Source organism: Heloderma suspectum, chromosome 2, assembly GCF_057233095.1.
Source record: "Heloderma suspectum isolate Gila_16-S chromosome 2, 16-S_ref, whole genome shotgun sequence".
NCBI classification, from domain to species: Eukaryota; Metazoa; Chordata; class Lepidosauria; order Squamata; family Helodermatidae; genus Heloderma; species Heloderma suspectum.
The window spans coordinates 215,209,294-215,228,158 of record NC_139459.1 but is presented as its reverse complement, the minus strand read 5'-3'; the positions used below and the strand labels follow the sequence as shown (position 1 = coordinate 215,228,158).

At 52.1% G+C, this 18,865-nt stretch overlaps 2 protein-coding genes across 2 annotated transcripts; one reads left to right on the top strand and one right to left on the bottom strand.

Annotated features, from left to right (window-relative positions):
• Positions 1-1,285: 1,285 nt before the first annotated feature.
• Positions 1,286-9,113, top strand: TMEM235 (transmembrane protein 235). The gene is made up of 4 exons (XM_084837770.1): positions 1,286-1,544; positions 4,425-4,505; positions 4,857-4,994; positions 8,385-9,113. The coding sequence occupies exons 1-4, from the start codon at positions 1,325-1,327 to the stop codon at positions 8,615-8,617; spliced, it is 672 nt and encodes a 223-aa protein (XP_084693896.1). The 5' UTR covers positions 1,286-1,324; the 3' UTR covers positions 8,618-9,113.
• Positions 9,114-9,139: 26 nt separating this feature from the next.
• LOC146353953 (uncharacterized) lies at positions 9,140-18,564 on the bottom strand. The gene is made up of 7 exons (XM_084837769.1): positions 17,683-18,564; positions 15,489-15,572; positions 14,617-14,705; positions 13,308-13,493; positions 12,069-12,206; positions 11,247-11,439; positions 9,140-10,625 (listed from the first exon to the last, which is right to left on the bottom strand). Exons 1-7 carry the CDS (start codon positions 18,464-18,466, stop codon positions 10,321-10,323), a joined length of 1,779 nt encoding a protein of 592 aa, XP_084693895.1. The 5' UTR covers positions 18,467-18,564; the 3' UTR covers positions 9,140-10,320.
• Positions 18,565-18,865: the final 301 nt, after the last annotated feature.

The window sequence follows — 18,865 nt, the reverse complement described above, 5'->3', positions numbered from 1 at the left end:
GTGTTCTTATGCCTCACATTGCCCTGAGGAGGTGACTGGGACCCTCGTTCCAGGGCTGTGCTCATCACCTTTGTTGTTTTTATCAGACCCTCTGTGCCAATACAGTGCTTAGTAAAAAAAAAAAAACACCAAAAAAACCAAGTCCCATTTGGGTGTGTCTTATTATAAATGATGATATTCCTGCTTCCCAAGACTGGGGGTGGGTGCGGGGGTTGCCTCTTCATTAAATGGAAAATAGGGGCAAAATGTTTCCCAGTTTATCAAAAACCTCAGCTGAGATCTGGGGGTGGGGGTGCCGCCTGCATGGTTCGCCGAAGGAGCCAGTTGCTGGCAGCTACTTAGGGCTGTCCCTGGCTGGTGCTGCTTCAAACATGCGAAGATATGAAGGGCAGCCGATAAAATTCACTGCAGTGGGTGAACTCCGGTGTGTGTGTGTGGGGGGGGGGGGTATAGAAGAGGAACTCAGCTAGAGTCTCTGGGCGCAGGGGTTTACTTGTTCAGGTACCTGTCAACTGGGATTTGTCCTCTTAAAACTGGGAACCTCGCTAGCTTCAGCAGCTGTGGGGCAGGGCGTGGCCGGCCCGGGACTGCGCCGTTGCGAGATGCCACGCGCGCCAGAGAAAGGAACGATGCGGACGCCCCCTCTGGGAATCGCGCCCCCGCCCCCCGTGAGAATCTCTCCTAAATTCCTGCGTGGGCGGGGGTGAGTAGGGAAAACCAACACTGCAATTCGGGCAGCCTTAAGTGGAGAGTGATAACCCCAGAGCTCAGCACGACTTACTTGTGGTTAAATGTGGGCAGGATCGGGCCACAAGGCGTTTTGTTTCCTTGGGGAAAAGCAAAGGGAGCCGTGTTGAGCAGAAGTAAAGTTCTAAAATCCGTATCGGCGTAATACCTTTATCAGGCCGGCCAAAAGATCACCAAAAGATATTGTGCAAGCTATAGCCTCTTCCCTGACGAAGAGATCTGGAGGTCTCGAAAGCTTGCCCACTTTTGGAGATCTTTTGTTTCCTGGAGCGCCGCCGGCGTCGTCTCTCCGTGCGCTCGAGCCCAGTTTGGGCCGCAAAAGGCGGCAGGCGGCAGGCGTCCCCCCCCCCCCCCCGCCCGCGGGCGAAGCTTCCGCCAGGCTGACAGTAGACCCCACGCGGAGACGAGCGTCGGGGCCCTGCGCAGCCAGCGCCTCTCTCCCCCCAACTCACTCGCGCTCCGGGCGCGGCCGGGCTGCGCTTCGAAAGGGGGCGTCTCCCGCTCGGCTGCTTCTCTCCACGTGTCCGGCGGCCCAGGCGGTGGCGAGCCCGGCTTCTGCTGTGGCGGAGGCGGGATCATGGGGCCCAAGCGAGGAGGAGGCGGAGGAGCGGTGCCTCCCGGCGCGCTCTGCCTGGCCGCTGCGCTGTGCGGGATTTTCAGCTTCGGCCTCTTGACTGCGGCCATCGGCACCGACTACTGGTACTTGGTCCGCGTGGACTTGGCTGGGGAGAACAACCGCAGCGCGTGGGAGGCGGAGCAGCTGAGTTCTCACTCCGGGCTCTGGCGTCTCTGCGAAGGTAGGGCTGTTCCTGGGGCAGAGCTGCAGGCGCCCTCCCACACCCTTCTCGCGCGCCTCGGTGCCAGCCCATCCCGCGCATCCCCTGGCACGGGGGGCGTGCACGCCAGAGTCGTGCCCTTCCCTCCACAGGCAGTGGCTTCCCGGCCTCTGGTTCTGCCTGTTTTAGCAGCAAGGAAGACTCCCTCCACCACCCGACAGGTGCGGGGATCGTGGCCACAGAAGATGCGGGCGGTGTGTAGGTGTGTGGCTCCCTGCACTCCTCTAGCGCGCTCTTCCCCTGCCTATGTCGCCGTGTCCTTAGGACCTTCAGCTTCCGCTGCACCAACTATATCATTCAGCCCTCCCCCGTTCTCACTGTTGTTGTTGTTCAGTCGTTCAGAAAACTAACCCCCACCTACAGCCAGCTACCTCCCTGGCCGGTATGTATTCAGTGGGGGACTCCGCTTCCTTATCCTCGGTGCCTCCCAGTATAGGATTCTTGAGAAGTGATGCCACCCCACTCCCTTTCCCTGGCTATCGATTCATATGCATGTATTTATTTAATAGATTTACATACCATTTACCACATTTAAAACATACCTCTAAGCGGATTCCATTCATCCCAGTGATGCTTGAACCCCAGCAGCTTCAAGGCATCTGTAGCATACTGGGTGCTTTACATTATGCAAGGTCTAGAAATACCATGCCATGTAGATAGGGAGGCAGACAGAGCAGAGGAGGAGGAAGAGCCGGAGAGAAAAATCAGATTACACCTAAGAAGCTTGGGCACAGGAGAGGAAACTGTGCAGCTTGGTGATGAAAAAGAGGGAATAAAAGACTCAACGGCCTTAAGGCGCCAACGGTGACTGCTTCTTCTGCAAGGATCTGCTCAGAAGAACGAGCAAAGTAAGCTTCAAAGGACGATGTCTTTGTATCTGCATTTCAGTGGATGCATCAACCACGCTACCTATTCCACTTTGTTGCCCAGCATCCCTGGGCAACGTTTTGGCATCCCTGGCTGTCCGGATGGGCTCATGTGGAAATGGCCCATTCTAGATCATGGGGGTGGGAGGTAGAGTTTTGCTGTGTCCTCAGAACTGTGCTATTTCTTGTGTACAATTGAGGTTAGAATTTCCCCCCTGTGCAGGGCAACTTTGGGCAGTGTGGCGGATGGCACACTTTCTCATGCTGTTGATCCTTCGGGCACCAGAGATCATTTTGCATGGCTGGGAAGAAAAGGCAGATCCAAAGCCCTCCACGCTGCTCTGAGTTTGCAACTGCAGCCAACTGGCCAGATTCCCCCTCCCCCACAAGGAGTGCATGCCTGGCCTACTATGTGCCAACAAAGTTCTTCCTTCATGCCAGAAACAGACACTTGAGGCACCTTGGATTGGTACAAGACTGCTGTGATGTTGTCACATAGACAGAAATAAGAGTGCGGCATGCCGGGTAGCCGCTTTGAGAAGCAAGGGGATCAGACCTCCACTTGCCCACCCCTGCCTTCTTAAAATACCCCCCCAATCTAATTGCCAAGAAAAGCCTTAGACCAGCCCCAACCTGGTGTCCTCTAGATGTTTTGCATGACAACTCCCAGCATTCCTGACCATTAGCCATGCTGGTTGGGGCAGATGGGAGTTGGAGTCCAAAATATCTGGAGGGCACCAGGTGGAGGAAGGCTGCCGTAGGTATTACCTTAATAAAAGAGCACTTAGTGCCAATGGCAGTTCAATCCAGTTAACTCCACTTCTGTTTATAAAAGATTCCAGACAGATGTTCCTGTGGGAGCTGCAGAATATCCAGTCTTGCTTAGCATTGCTGCTTGAGAGGGGGATGCAAGCAGGGGCATTGCTAGGCACTTAAAAGATTCAGGGCCCCAGGCTCATAGGGGCATACAGCTGCATAAAATGTACATATGCTAATTTATGTCTCGATATGCAGATATATAATTACTAGGTTTCATTTGCATTTCACAGAAGGCAATGCCAGCAAATTAATGACCCATCCACATCACACCAAATAAAATAAATCATTTAATTAATTTGCACCCTACCCCCAGATCATCCTAAACTGGTAACTCCTCTTCAATTATAATTAATTTGCAGTGGCTGTGAACAGGTGTGAAAAGCGCACAAAAAGTGGCTGGTAAATTTCACATTGTGCCCTTTCACACATCCATGTGATTAAGCTTAGGAAAGAAAAGCTTCCACTAGCAGCAGTGGAAGAGTGTTTTCAGACTTAATTGCTGTGCAGGGGGGATTAGGGTGGAGTTGCAGCATCCCTATTAAAATTACCCCTGCATGACAATTAAGCAGAGGGAAAAACTTTCAACACATAAGGCCCTGGGAAATGATCTGGGGCCTGGTAACAACTTGGGAGCACAATACCTAGCAGATTGCCTTCTCTAATATATATGTAGGCGGCATCTTAAGATCATCAGAGGAGGCCTTGCTGGTTATTCCAAAATGAAAGGAACGTTGCCATGATGAACCCCAATGACGGCCTTCTCTGTAGCAGCAACCACCCTCTGGAAAACCCTCCCTCGTGCAGTTTGGGAGGCAGAAAATGTGGCATCTTTCAAGCGCCTCCTAAAAACCTACCTTTTCACCCAGGCTTTCCCTGGGCTGTAACTGCTCTTGGGTTTTGCTCTGGTTTTACATGCTGCTTTTAAGTTTTATATCATGTTGTATTATGTTATATTTTATGGTTTTAACTGTTGTGAACTGCCCAGGGAGCCTCGGCTGTTGGGCAGTATAGAAATGTAATTAATTATTCATTCATTAATAGGTCCCAGGGCTAGCAATGACCCTGGAAGCAAGTATTCCAGCACTGTCAAGTCCACTGCTGGGTCAGTGGCATCTTCCGCTTTGATTCTGCCTCTTTCTTTCTGTCGCTTCCACAGGGCAGAATGCCTGCATGCCCCTAATTGACCCATTTGGCCCGCAGAGTTGGCAAGTTCCAGCCTCCCTTCGGTATCTTATCTGTGAGTAGTGAGCCCAGTGGCAGCCTGGCACCTGGGAAGGTGGTGGGAAACCTGCTGTGTGTAGCTATAGTGAGTTTGGAATGTGTCCTATGTGGTGGGTCTAACTTGCTAGATCAAGGTGGGGGTTGGCTAGTACCCGCTGTAAACTCAAATATGATTGGGGAGGGGCACTTTTTCTGTTTGCAGGTGGGAATAGAGGAATTGGTTTGTCCCTTAAGAGAAAATGTCACCGGGCCTTTTAAGGAGTCCAGGGCTGAACTGACCCCAAAGGTCTCCTGGTCTAGCCTCCAAAACACCCCCCAGGTTCTGCCTCCCTCCACGTGATGCCCCGCTCTTCTGTCTCTCTGCCAGGCATGCACCGAGCCTTCGTGGTTCTGCTGCCCCTCAGCCTCACCTGGATTGTTTTTGGCTGGATCTGTGGGATCATCGGTTCCTTGGCCCGCAGCTCCCGGGTTCTGCTGTTCACAGGCTGCTACTTTCTGCTGGGCGGTGAGCAAACCTATTGCTGGAAGGGACTTGGCTGGGGGGAAGCCAGGTCTTCTTTCCTGAGTATGCCCCACATGGCAAACTGCCATCGAACGCCTGGCCAGACTCAGCTCCTGGAGGGGATTTGGCGGCATGCGTGTGAGGGCTGCGTCACAGCTGCCAGCTGGCCAGAGCACAGCAAGTATAAAGGGGCCAGTGAACGGCGGTTTGTGCAGTTCCAGGTCCTTGTTGCCACGGGAATGGCAGTTTCTCTCACTGCCAACTCCTGCTCCCTCGTCCCTTTTTCCTCCTGGACAACAAGGGCAGCCCTCAGCATTGCTCAGACCAGCAAGGGGGCCTGACCGCCTTATGGCAGGAGGGAGGAAGCTCTTTCAGCCTGAGGGACAAATTCAGTTTTGGAGAAGCTCTTGGGCTGGATTGCAGTGATGGGCAGGGCTGAAGGCAAAAGAGCTGGGGCCAGCCCCCCCCCCCCATACCAGCATGTTTTAGCTTACAGCACTTACTGCCAGTAACTAAGGCTTGGGAAAGGCATGTCAGCCTTTTAGAATGGGGGGAAAAAACTGGACATATAAGAAATGAATGAATGCACAAAAAGCCTGGTAGTGACCAAATGATTGGTGGTTGGGGGGGAAAGGGGGTGGGGTCAGTGGAGTGGCCTTCTGGGGAGCCCCAGAGGGGCAGATCGGGCCCCCAGCAGGGCAGGATTTGGCCTCCAAGCCTGAGGTCTCCCACCCCTGCTTTATGGGGTCAGGGATTACCATTAGTTGATCCACTCTGTTGGAGCAAGGAGCCTTCCTTGGCTGCTGTGGCTGGGCTCCTTGCAGTCCCTCCTTCCCTTTGAGCAGAGTCAGAGTTGGTGGTGGTACAAACGCTCATCTCTACTTGCCATCCTCTGTGCCACTGATTCAAATCTGACTGCAGGTAGAAATATGAAGGCCTGAGAAAATTCAGGGAAAAAAGTCCCATCCCCCATTCCCTATCCTTCCTTTTTGTCCCAAGGACTTTTCCTCCAATTTTTTCAGTGGAAAAATTGGACATTTGGGCGGGAACAATGAAAACTCCTATGAAATATTTTCTCTTGGCATTAGTGAAATGCCTTTTAAGACAAGGTTTTACTCACTTAAAATGTGTAGCGTGAGGGTTTTATGTAAGACAGTCTGCTGCATTAGAGGATTATAATACACTATTGAAGAGTTCAATGTTTTCAGTGGTGTTATAAAATTAAACCTGATATCCAAATATTCTGCTAGTCCTTAAAAGAGAGCTTAACAGATGTTTAGGACAGGAATATTTGTATTTGTGCAGTCATGTTGCTTCACTTCCCACAGCATCCCTGCATTAGTATGAATGAGCATGTCTTGTCCCTTTTTGCTGGCCCTGCTGCTTCAGATTTCTGTCCTGTGCTTTGTTTATTACCAAACTATTAGCTGCATTACCTCAGACACAGGCAACCAGGGCCCAGTTGTACTTTTAAGCAATTCATTTAGGCTCACGAGAGACTTGGACACAGGCTGTCCATCCTTGGCTATTCCAAAGAGGGATTGCATCAGATTCTTTGCAGCCTGAAGCCATGAGGCAATTCTCTGTTCTCAGAGCAACTAGCTCAAGATGCCCGCAAACAGAGCTAGGAGCTGCTGGGTCAGTTATATTCAGTGTGGTCTTCCCCCTGCGATGACAGAAACTAGAAATATTTATTTATTCTGAAGCTGACAGTACGTGTTGGAAGCCCAGCCGAGATCCAGTCGGGCAGCTTTCCGCAAGCTGGCACCCTCGAGATGGGTTGGACTACAACTCCATCAGGGCCAGTGGCTGCAGGAAGAAACAGCGCCCAGCAGGATGCGGGCTCGGCTTGGGCACTGCAAGAGAAGTGGCTTAGGACTCTGCTCAGACGCTAGGCAGCTTTCCCCAAGCCAGCACCCTCAAGATAGGTTGGACTACAACTCCCATCATCCCCAGCCACTGGCCATGATGGAGTTACAGTCTGGCCCATCTCGAGGGGGCTGACTTGGGAAGGCTGCCCTAGGGTCTGAACAGAGTCCCCAGCCACTTCCCTCGCAGTGCCCAAGCTGAGCCCGCATCCTGCTGGGTGCTGTTTCTTTTCCAGATGTGGAGGGGGCAGACAGCTGCTGGGCAAAGGAATTTGTAGCGGGCTGCAAAATGGAAAGCAGATTGGTGCAAGACATCCCCCTGCCTAAGGTAGGAGGCTGCACCGCTGCCCTCTCTTCAGTCGCCACCCCCACTCCCCCCAGGCCACAACAGGGGTGGCAGCCAGCCAGCTCCTCCTCCCACCCCATTGCTGCGGCCCTCTCTTCTCTCCCCCCTGCCATGACCATGGCTGCCACCCACCCTTCCTCCTCTGGTCCCCTCAGACAACAAAGGCCAATGCCACCCCCCCACCCCCACTGGTACTGCCTTCCATCCCCCCCGCCCCCTCTCTCCCTCCACAGCTGTGATGGTGACAGCCATGGCCCTCCCATCTACTCCTCCCTTCCCCAACGGTGGAAGCGGTTACTAGTCACTGCCCTGCCCTACTCCTCCTCTCCAAGATAGCAGCGGTGACCGCCACCCGGCCTTCCTCCCACACTGGTGGTGGTGGCAGGATGCTACAGGCCTCTCCCTTGCCACCTCACTGCGAGGGGGCCTTCCTCAGAGCAAGGCATTAGTGGGGGGGTGGCCTTGGAGACTGCCTGCGCTACAGCAGCATGGGTGACCTCTATATAACACCCCCCTGCAAATGCCTTGGGACCCCTCACAGCGAGGCATTTGGGCCAGGTTCCCTAGGGAGCTGTGTTGGCCGCTCTCCTTTTTGAGCAGATGGTGGGGCTTCCCAGAGTCTACCCCCCCAATGCTGTGCTCCAAGGGGTCCACAAATGAAGCCATTGGGTGTGTGGCGCTCCAGAGACCTACGCCAGCTGCTCTTGTTGCAGCAGAAGGGCCAGCATGGCTTTCTGGAGCACTAGGTGGTGCACAGAGTTCTCCTGGCAGGAGGACCGGCTGCCCTTTGGGATCTGCTGCCTGAGGTGGCGGATTCATTTCACCTCATGGAAAGGGCAGCTCTGACGGAAAGGATTCTCCGTGGAACTGCAACGGAACCAGTTCCCAGGAAGCGGCTGCTGCTGCTGAGCATTTGCCTCGCTGGATCAGCTGAAGTTCCGTCTAGTCCAGGATGCTGTTCAGTAGCAACTGGCCAGGTGAGATGCCTCTGGAACCTCACGAGCAAGGCCTGGAGGTGATAGTCCTGCCTTGCTGCTTGCCCCTATCACCCAGTGATCACACTGCCTGGTCAATAATGGAATGGCGGTGTGGGGGGGCGTATTCAGAGGCTGTGCCTGCTACCTCACCTCCTTCTCTGATGCTCCTTCCTCTCCCCCTCCCCCTCTTCTCCCCCCACAGCACTGCTGACACTGTCAGGGACCAGCATCTACATTGGCTATTCCGGGGCCGCTTTCACAGAGACTGTGCGCATGTTTGACCGGCAGCGCTTTGAGCATGTCCACATTGCCTTTGGCTGGTCCCTGGCGCTCGCCTGGCTCTCTTTTGGCACCGAGGGGCTGGCTGGCATCCTTCTTCTTCTGGCTGCTCGGGGGTTCCGCCCAAAGCCCGATGTGTGCTCAGTGCTCATCTGATACGGAGAGAGGGTGGGAAAAGGGGATGTGGCATTGCCAGGGTTGTTTGACCAAATCCTGCCTCACAGTGGTACCTTCCTAACTCTGGCCCCTCCTGCTCTGCAGTCATAACACAGAGACGTGAAGCGAGGGGTTACAGGGCCAGGGTTGTGACTACAAATGGAAAGGGACTCCTTGTGAATGTGCTAAGCTGAGGGGATGGGAGGTGCAAGAAGCCTTATTCATCAGGCAGAGTGGCTTCCATCTCTGTTTGTGGACTCCATGGAGTGCTGGGAGGGGCAGAGTTCAGAGCTCCGTTACTCAACTCTTGGTGTGCATGCAGGGCTGAGGGAGGAAAGGAGAAAATGCCCCATCCTTGGAACAGTGGCAGCCATGCCCCTTCAGCCCGTCCCTCGATATGTCCACCTCATACTCCTCTTCCCCCAAGCATGACTTTCTGCCTGTCCTTCTTGACGCATCTGGGACCTCTTTTAAATAAACAGCTCCAGTAAGCAGGCGTGTGCTTTGTGTTTTTTTCTTTTTAAAAAAAATCCAACAAACTCAATTCCCTTTGGTCAGAAAGGAGTGTCGGTCTTTAATCTGCTGGCTAAGCAGTGAACACCATGCTTGCTGCATGCAAGACGGAAGCAGTGAAAAGGCTGCACAAACAGTGTTGGGGTTAGTGTCCAGCTGGCGTAGATCAATCATTCTTCTGGGAAGTCCACAGCTACTGAATGCAGCAGCCCGCTTTGGAGCGCTCTGCAGGACTCCCTCTGGGTCTACGCCATCCAAAGTGGGAGCAAATCTGATGACTGTCCTGCTCCCGCCCTGAAGCAATAGGGATGATGCTGCCTCCGGAAGCTCTCACACACTCGGAGGCGCCAGGAGCCTAGGTGCCAACTGTGCTGTGGAAATTGGATTCTCCCAGCCACGATGCAACCGCTCCAGTAGCTCACAAAAGGCCTCAGCGGGCAGATACCCTTCAGCAGGAGCAGAGCCCCCTTGAGAAACAAAGGCCTCTACTACCACCCACTTGAGGCAGCACGGCTGAAGACAAACAAAGGACCCCTCTTGGTGCCTGTTTCTGTTGCAGGGAGCAGGTCGAGTGCCAGGGCTCCTTTGGTGGAAAGCGATTTGGAGATTATTTGGAGTCTGCAAATAGAGGCTATCAGCTTCCAGAGCCACTCCTGGAAACCAGCTGGCTCTCCCACTGCTGATGCAGCTCTGCCCCCACCCCACCCCATGCCAGGGGCTTGGCCAGCTGCAGTCTGGTACTCTCCTGCTGGGCTGTGCATATGGTAATGCAGCTGTGCCCCTATAGACTGGGCCAATGTCTGTCTCTGGAGATTAATGTCTGAGAGCAAAAGATTGGGAGGGGATTTTCCCTAAGGACACCAGATCTGGAATTGTAGGCTGAGCAGAGTGACTTTGGTCCCGTTCAGGGGTTCTTCCTGGTTTCACCGAACGGGTTGCAAGAGGAGCACTTCAGGGCTTTTTAGACAGCAAGGAACAGTTTTAATAAGGATGGAGGAGAAGCTGAGCCCTAGTGGGGTTTGGAGTGCTACTATTGTTAGAGCCCCGCCCATGCATGGGCTCCATTTCCCACTTGAGTTAAGCCGGCGCTAACCAATCACAGACGTACATTCTGGGCTTCAGAGCACATTTTGGCTTATTCCATGTTGGCACGCCAAGCACCGGCTTAACTTCTAGCCTGCAATCTGGCTTCAGGGCATGTCGGTCTGTTGCTGTTGACACTTGTCCAGTACAAAGCGCAACTTGTTCCCAGCCAGTTGTGTGTCAAGAGCGGAGACGTTGCAGTGCCAGACAGCACGCAGGCCTCGCTCGCCCCACGGGAAGAGCCGCACGCTGACTGCCTGGCCTGTGGCGGCTAGCTCCTCCGTGCTCACGGCCTGCATGAGCTCACACAACTTGGCAGGGGCCAGCCAGGGTGCTAACGTTGCCATGACGATATTGGTCTCCACTGTGGCTGGATTTACGGAGCAGAAAGGAGAACCCAGGGTGAAGATGCCTGTAAGGGAAAATGCCTGAAATTGTAAGTGAAAGCACAATCTCCCCCCCACACACACACACACAACACACTAATGTTCTACCTCAGCAAAGTGTAGGGAAATTGCAGGGCCAGCCCTACCATAAGGCAGAGTGAGGAGTTACCTCAGGCAGCAGATGCTGGGAGGTAGCAGCAACGCGTTGGAGGAGAGCGCTGTGTGCCAGGCAGCCTGTCCTGTGCCCCCTAAGATAGCCTGCTGCCTTCAAGTGTGGTGGAGGATGCTGTCCCATCCCCAGTGTTGAAGAAAGATTGGACAGCCAGTCCAGGTGGCTTTTCTACATGGAATGGGAGAGGGGCCCATCTTGTCCTTTGCCTCTGGCAGCAAAATGTCTTATACAATCATAGAATAGTAGGGCTGGAAGGGGCCTTGGGAAATTGGAAGGGATTCTCTCCAGCTAGTGGGGAGCAAAACTGGTCTGCAGAAATTGGTTTGAAAGAGGTCCCAATCCAGCATGAGAAATCTACCCTCCAGCCTTGGGTCAAAGTAGCACGCTGTTATCTAGGGTGGAGTGGTGAAGCGTAATTGCTCTGAGGAGGTTAGGTGTGGGTTGGCGCCCCTCCCCTTCCTCACAGAACAGGCACCTTGGGCAAAGCATCTGGCATTGTTGTGATCCCTCTTCAGCGTTTCCTCCACATGGGTTAATCCAACCAGGGCAGCTGCTGCCAGAACCCCTGCCTGGCGCATCCCACCTCCCAGGACCTTCCGCATGTGCCAGGCTTTGGCGATGAGCTCTCTGCCCCCAGCCAGAAGTGCCCCAGCTGGTGCGCCCACACCCTGTGGAACAAAATGGAGAAAAGAGATGGCAGCCACATATGTAGGCTCTGGAGAATCCTAAACCCCAGTGCCCTCATTCCTCCTAGAGGAATGCCTGTGGCAGGGGCGCTCAACCTTTTTCCGCCCGAGGGCTGAATTCCATTTCAGCGAAGCTCTTGGGGGCTGCATTCCAGTGGTGGGTGGGATGGAAGGCAAAAGGAGCAGGGCCAACATTACTAACAGTGCCAGCATATTGCAGCTTAAACCTCTTACTGTCAGTAATGAAGACTTGGGAGAGGCATGCCAACCTTTTAGAATGGGGGAAAATGACACAAAAGCCAGGAAGGCACTTGGTGGTTGGGAGAAAGGGGGTGCAGCCAGCTGGGGAACCCCAGAAGCCTGGATTGGGACACCTGGCCTGGGGTTTTGCACCCTTGGCCTATGACATCAAGAAGCTCTTCTGCAACCCACACCACTAGCCTCCACCTCCAGTAAGAGGAGCCTGGCAAAGCACCCAGCTCGGCCGCATATCCAACAGATGGCGTCAGCATCTTGACACTGATTATACTTAGGCATGCTTCATGGATGCTGTGCTTGCAGGCTTCCTGCAAACCCACCACTCCGGGAGTCCCAGGGTAGCAGTTCCCCACCTTAGAGAGGCACAGGGAGATGGAGTCACAGTGCTGGGAGATATGAGTCGGTGGCACTCCCAGGGCCACAGCAGCATTAAGCATGCGGGCGCCATCCATGTGTACCCGTAACCCATATTGCTGGGCTAGGTGATGCACCTGTGTAGAGAAAGAAGTTCACTCAGCAGCTTAAAAGACTTGCAGGGGAAGGTACCCTGGGGCTCCTGGCCCTTGCTGTGGCCATTCTGACTCCAGGTGCTGAAGGGAGACTCTAGGAGAAAGTTCAAAGGCAACCTTGAGTGGCAGCTGGGAGGCAGGCTTCAATTATGAGATGAGCCAACCTTTCCAGCCAGCAGATTGCTTATTAATAGTGAACTGACTAGGGGAGCCTGAGTTGGGAGATTTTTTGTTTATCATCATAATTGCCTTTTGGGTGGTTGAGTGCCTGTGCAAACTTAGGTGACTGAGTGGCTGCCAGTTTGGAAGCAAAACAGGAGCGCACAAAAATAAAGTCATGGATTCTACACATTTGGAGACACCCTAGGTATGCACAAATACAAGTTCGTAAATGAAAAAGAAAAAAATTACCCACCCACCCCCAACACACACACACACACACACACACACACTGACCTGACAAGGACCTATGAGTTTCTAGGACTTACTAAATATTGATGTCACTTGACTGGGAAAGAATGAATCCCTTAAGAGCCTAGAGCAGGGATGTGCAACATGCAGCCCCATGACCTTGAGTGTGGTCCCCACCACCTCTGCTGTTGCCTCCACACTAAAATTTGGTGGTGCAGAGGCAAAAAAATAGGTTGTTGCTGCCAAAATTCAACAGTAATCCACTCAAGCTAAATGTGGCCTTTTTGAGTCTCCGTAGTGGTTTGCTGCTGAATTTTGCACACAAAGAGCCTATTTTTTGTCAAGGTGTGGCAGCAGGAATGCAGCCCACAGGGAGTCCATGGGCTGGAAATTGGCTGCTGGAACACTCAAAGTTGTCCACTCTTGGCCTACAGTAAGCATCCTTGGGGTGGAATTAGGGTTGGTGCAGAAGTGCTCCTCCCTTCACTGTACAGGGATGTATCCTGGAGGGGATGGGGTGGGGATACAGTGCAATATTTTGTTGCAGTTCACACTTGTTATTACTACTGCTCCTGCTCAGAATACCCATAATGATCAAAGGTACCCATCCAGCTAGGAAAGGTCATGAATTTCCAGAAGTCAGCTGGGCTGAGGCTGGCTGTCAATGCTCACCTCTTGCAGGTATTTAAGGGGTAGCACCCGTCCCCCGGCTGAGCAGTGTGTATTCTCAAGGCAGATGAGCTCAGGGCGGGGGTGGTACTGGCTTTTGTGGGCTTGCTGGATCTTATTCTCCAGTTCGTCAAGACTGATGGTCCCGTCAGGCAGGTTCTGCAAGATCTCCGAATGGACTCCAGCCACCTGTTCAGAACAAAACAGGTGCATGAGGCTGTGTGAGCAAGGGTGAGGTCTGGACATGATAAACTCCTCGTGCTGGCAGAAGACTGATATTCACTTTGATTCTATTCATATAAAATGCAAATTTGTGCACACAGTTACTGCAGATCTAAGGAAAATGAATTTCCGTATGCAAAGTCACGGGCTCATGTGTGAGTAACCTGTATGAGCTGTGATCCCAGCTGTAGTACTGATGATGTGATCTGGGCTAGCAGAAAATGAAAAACAAAAATTCCCTAGTTGGTTTAAAGTCAGCTGGAACTATCTTCCCAGATATGCAATGTTATTTTGAGTTTGGGTATATAAATACTTGTCCAAGGAGAAGAGAATGCAGCCACTAGAGGGAAGCACATTACCAGGTTTCTTCCTGGTTCAAATCAACTCTCGCCCTAAATTTGGAGGAAGCCTTGGAAAACCAGGCCCCCTTAGGCCCCCTTGTGAGACTGTGACATAATTTGTTTTGGCGGCCGCCAGTAGTACATGGCCTTTGCCATAACCCACTCCAGATAGTCCTCTTGAAATAGCTTAATTTGGTTCCTCATTCAGCCATTTTTCCAGATGCAATTTGGGCACAATATTTCAGTCCTGGCATACTCCACCAAGACTAGCTAGCTTTTGGATTCTCCCGAATCTTTCCAAGGGGCCTCTCAACCCAGTTCTCCCTCTGTTAGGGGCTCTCAGACCTAAGCCCAGAGTAGAAACAGGGACACCATGGATGGTTAATCCCTTCCAGAGAGAGGTCACCTCCACTCTCCAAGGGACTTAGGTAGTTTTCTCATGCAATGTTTAAATACATTCCTAATCTGGATATAAAACCTGCATTGACTGGGATATATGTTCAACTGTTCTTTTGAATTCTCTCCTGCATTAGAGGCATTTTTATATGTGACGTATAAAACAAGAGTGAAGTTCAAATGCACGTCATTTGCATTCTGTATGAAAATGACCTCCCCCATCAGCTAATCTTAGACTTGATTATGCCCGTTTCAAAAACCCACCCAAGCTGCAACAGGTTCATGTGCTAAGAGAAGGCAGAATCAAGTAAAGAGATCGCTAGTGCTGCAGTGTCTCTTCCAGCACCACTTACTTGTGCAACACCACCATGCGCAAAAACATGGATGTGGGCCTCTCCCCCCAGCAGGACCTGCGCCCCTCGTCTCTGACAGTGGCACATGACTATGGTAAAAAAAAAAAAAAAAGGACAACTGTGCAAATGGGAGATTCTGTCTAGGGGATGGGGAAGACACAGGGCGAAGGGTCAGAGAACAGGGGAAGTGAGTATGAACGTAGTTCTCTCCATGTAGTCGCTCTACAGATGCTGCTGCTTTCATCCCTGTTGGAAGATGCCTGGGCTAGAACATTCAGTCATGCTTACTCCAGTCTCACAAAGGCCTTTTAGGTGCAGTAGCTAGGAGCACTCATGCCACCGGCAAATTGCTATGCCTTAGAGTAAGGTCCCTGGGGCAGAGAGCTGTATCTTTGTCATTCTATACAGCGCCATGCACACTGATGGCACTATATACATCGGAGGTGTTGAGCCTCTTTCAGCCTGAGGGCTGAATTCCATTGGGGGAAGAGGGGGCACATTTCAGCAGTAGCTGGGGACAAAGGCAAAAGAGGGCAGGGCCGAAGTCCCCCCCCCCCCGCATGTTGTAGCTTAAAGCTCTCACTGAGCTTTAAAATACACACACACACACACACACACAAAACCCAGGAAACCACCAACAAACAGCAGTAGGGGAAAAGGGGGTGGAGCCAGTGGAAGGGGTGGCCCAAATCTGGCCCTCTAACCCCAGGGGGCCAGTCTTGGACACCAAGTGGGCCAGATTTGGCCCACATGCCTGTGGTTCAATACCCCTGATATAACTGAATATTAAATTGGCACAATTCCCATCCCAAGTTTTCATTCTTTTTCCCTGCTACAGCCCAGCAGCTCTGACCGCTTCCTGTAAGACTTACCAGCAATGAGGTTAGCCATGGTGGCAGTGGGAACAAACAAAGCCTCTTCCATTCCTAGGAGGTCAGCCACTACCCTCTGCAGCTCTACAGAATGGAAAAAGAAAGCCTAGGGTTTCAGGTGTGTTGTATGGGGTGGTTAAGATTATAGCTATGGGCTGTTGAAAGAATCAGCAGCATTGGGCTTTAAAGCCTCCTTGTCCAGTCTTCTGGGGACTCTCTGGCTAAAACAACCACCCAGCTCTTTTTATAAAGACCAATCTCTCCTTTTGGGCAATGGGTTTATTTTAAATTTCCCTATATTTAAAATATGAATGTAAGTGAAGCAACAATGAATTGAATTTCATTCCCTAGGGCAGGTTGCAGGTCTATGCTTTTCAACACTGGAGGAGGGCTAATGTTGTCCCTATCTTCAAAAAGGGTAAAAAGGAGGAACCTGGCAACTACAGACCAGTCAGTCTGACATCAATCCCTGGGAAAATTCTGGAGCTGGTTATAAAGCAATCCATCTGTAAGCACCTTGACAACAATGCAGTGATTACTCGAAGCCAACATGGATTTGTCAAGAACAAATCCTGCCAGACAAATCTGATCTCATTTTTTGATCAAGTAACCTCCCTTGTGGAGTGTGGGAATGCTGTGGACATAATATACTTCGACTTCAGCAAAGCTTTCAACAAAGTGCCCCATGATATCCTGATGAGCAAACTAGCTCAAAGTGGGCTATCTGAAACAACAATCAGGTGGATCCACAGTTGGCTACAGAATCGGACTCAAACAGTGCTTATCAATGGGATCTTCTCAAACTGGGGAGGTAATGAGCGGGGTACCGCAGGGCTCAGTTCTGGGCCCAGTGCTCTTCAACATTTGTATTAATGACTTGGAGGAGGAGGTGCAGGGAATGCTGATCAAATTTGCAGATGACACAAAATTGGGCGGGATATCTAATACTTTGGAAGACAGAAACAAAATTCAAAGTGATCTGGATAGACTGGACCGCTGGGCAGAAAACAACAGAATGACGTTTAATAGGGATAAATGCCAAGTTCTGCACCTAGGAAAAAGAAACCAAATGCACAGTTACAAGATGGGGGATACATGGCTCAACAACACTACAAGCAAGAAGGATCTTGGAATTGTTGTAGATCACAAGCTGAATATGAGCCCACAATGTGATGTGGCTGCAAAAAAGGCAAATGCTCTTTGGGGCTGTATTAATAGAAGCATAGCTTCCAAATCCCAGAAAGTACTAGTTCTCCTCTACTCAGCACTGGTTAGGCCTCATCTGGAGTACTGTTCTGGGCACCGCACTTTAAGAAGGATGCAGACAAGCTGGAGAGGGTTCAGAAGAGGGCAACAAAGATGATCAGGGGACTGGAAACAAAGCCCTATGAAGACAGACTGAAAGAACTGGGCATGTTTAGCCTTGAGAAGAGAAGACTGAGGGGAGATATGATAGTGCTCTTCAAGTACTTGAAAGGTTGTCACAGAGAGGAAGGCAGGATCTCTTCTCGATCATCCCAGAGTGCAGGACACGGAATAATGGGCTCAAGTTACAGGAAGCCAGAGTCCAGCTGAACATCAGGAGAAACTTCCTGTTAGAGCAATACAACAATGGAACGAATTACCTAGGGAGGTGGTGGGCTCTCCCACACTGGAGGCATTCAAGATGAGGCTGGACAGCTATCTGTCAGGGATGCTTTGACTTGGATTTCTGCATTGAGCAGGGGGTTGGACTCAATGGTCTTGTAGGCCCCTTCCAACCCTATTCTAAGATTCTCTAATTCTAACACACAAGGTTGGGAGGCTTGTAGGGTTAATATCACCTGAGCTTGGAAGAATCTTTTCCCAGAGACGCCCGCCAGCCAACACACGGGTCCTTTATAAAGAGAACTACGTATATTATCATTAATTTATATTAATATTATTAATATCAATAATGTATATCCCATCTTTCTGTAAAATATTCAGAGTTGCTTTTTCCTTCCCTTCCCCTCCAATTGTGTTCCCTGAGTAGGCGCCACAGTACAACAGCCCTGATGTTCAGAGTGCCACTGTTTTTGACAGTGTCATGTTGCTGATGAGATGGAGCACCCTTGTGCCATGGTATTAGGCAGAACTGTACTCTAGAGCACTGTTGGCATTTTGGGCCCGCTCACCACACACACCAGGGGGTGTCCCTTTCCCTCAGACTCACCATTGACCGTGGGGTCCTCCCCATAGCAGTCATCACCCACTTCTGCCTGAGCCATCGCCCGCCTCATCTCAGGGCTGGGCTGAGTCACCGTGTCACTGCGCAGATCCACCACACGGCACTCGGCCCCTGCTGGGTGACCTGTTGCATGGTGACTGCGAGTGCCAACCCTGCTATCAGGGACAAGGGACGCCAGCTGCTGGGGCCACCAGGGCAGAAGGGGGCAACCATGTTGGCCAGCAACAAATCGGGTGGATCTCCTTGACTGGATTCTCAAGAACCGAGGTTGCCAGGGCGTGGCACTAAGATGCTGGCATTTAGCTCTTGGACGGGCTACACTGCTGTGTGAAGTCTGCTTTTTATGCCTGGGACTTCTCAAAAGGGCACCAACACCCTGGTGTGGATACCAAGGCCTGCCTTGGACCAAGCTGGCTTTACACCCCTGGCAGGAGAAATCATGCCCAGAGAGTTCCAGGGTGGTGGTGCCCATGCCTTGCCACCCGTGTGAAACCTGAGGCAGGATGGCCCCTCGTGCTCTGCACCAGCGCATGGGCTGGCTGGCGTTATTGCTGAATGCAGAAATAATATCACAGCAATATCCAGAAAAGTCAGTCTTGCAGCTGGTCGTCGCCTGAGCCTTCCTACTTTGGCTGGCGGACGCGGCGGCAGGGGTAGCACTGCGCGCCCAACAGGAATAGAGGGGCGCCTGGGCATCCTTGCAGACAGCACCCCCCCCACGCCCAGCCTCTTTGCCCACTACCCTCTTTAGCGCTAGCAACCACAGCATCGCCGCTCATCCCAGGCCCGCTGCGTCCTGGTTCCGGCAGCACAGGCCCAAAGAGATCGTCACGTCCTTTCTCTACAGTACCGCTCCCAGCGTGCTTCGAGCCACCGCGATGTCTCCGCCTTGCTTCAGAGCCTTTTGGGGGTTGTAGTTCTGGTGCAGTGGAGGCTGGTGGCTCCGATTTTGGTGGGGCTGTGGATCCATTCTGGGTTTCAGTCAGAACCAGCCAGGCCTCTAAAGGAGCCGTCCAAGGTGCTGAACCCATTTTGGGGACCCTTTGGATAGCTTCTTTAGAGTCCTGGCTGGTTCTGAAACCCAGAATGGATTCGCAGCCCCACCAAAATGGAGCCACCAGCCTTCACTGTTCTGGTGTAAGGCTCATTTCAACGCTGAAGAGCGCAG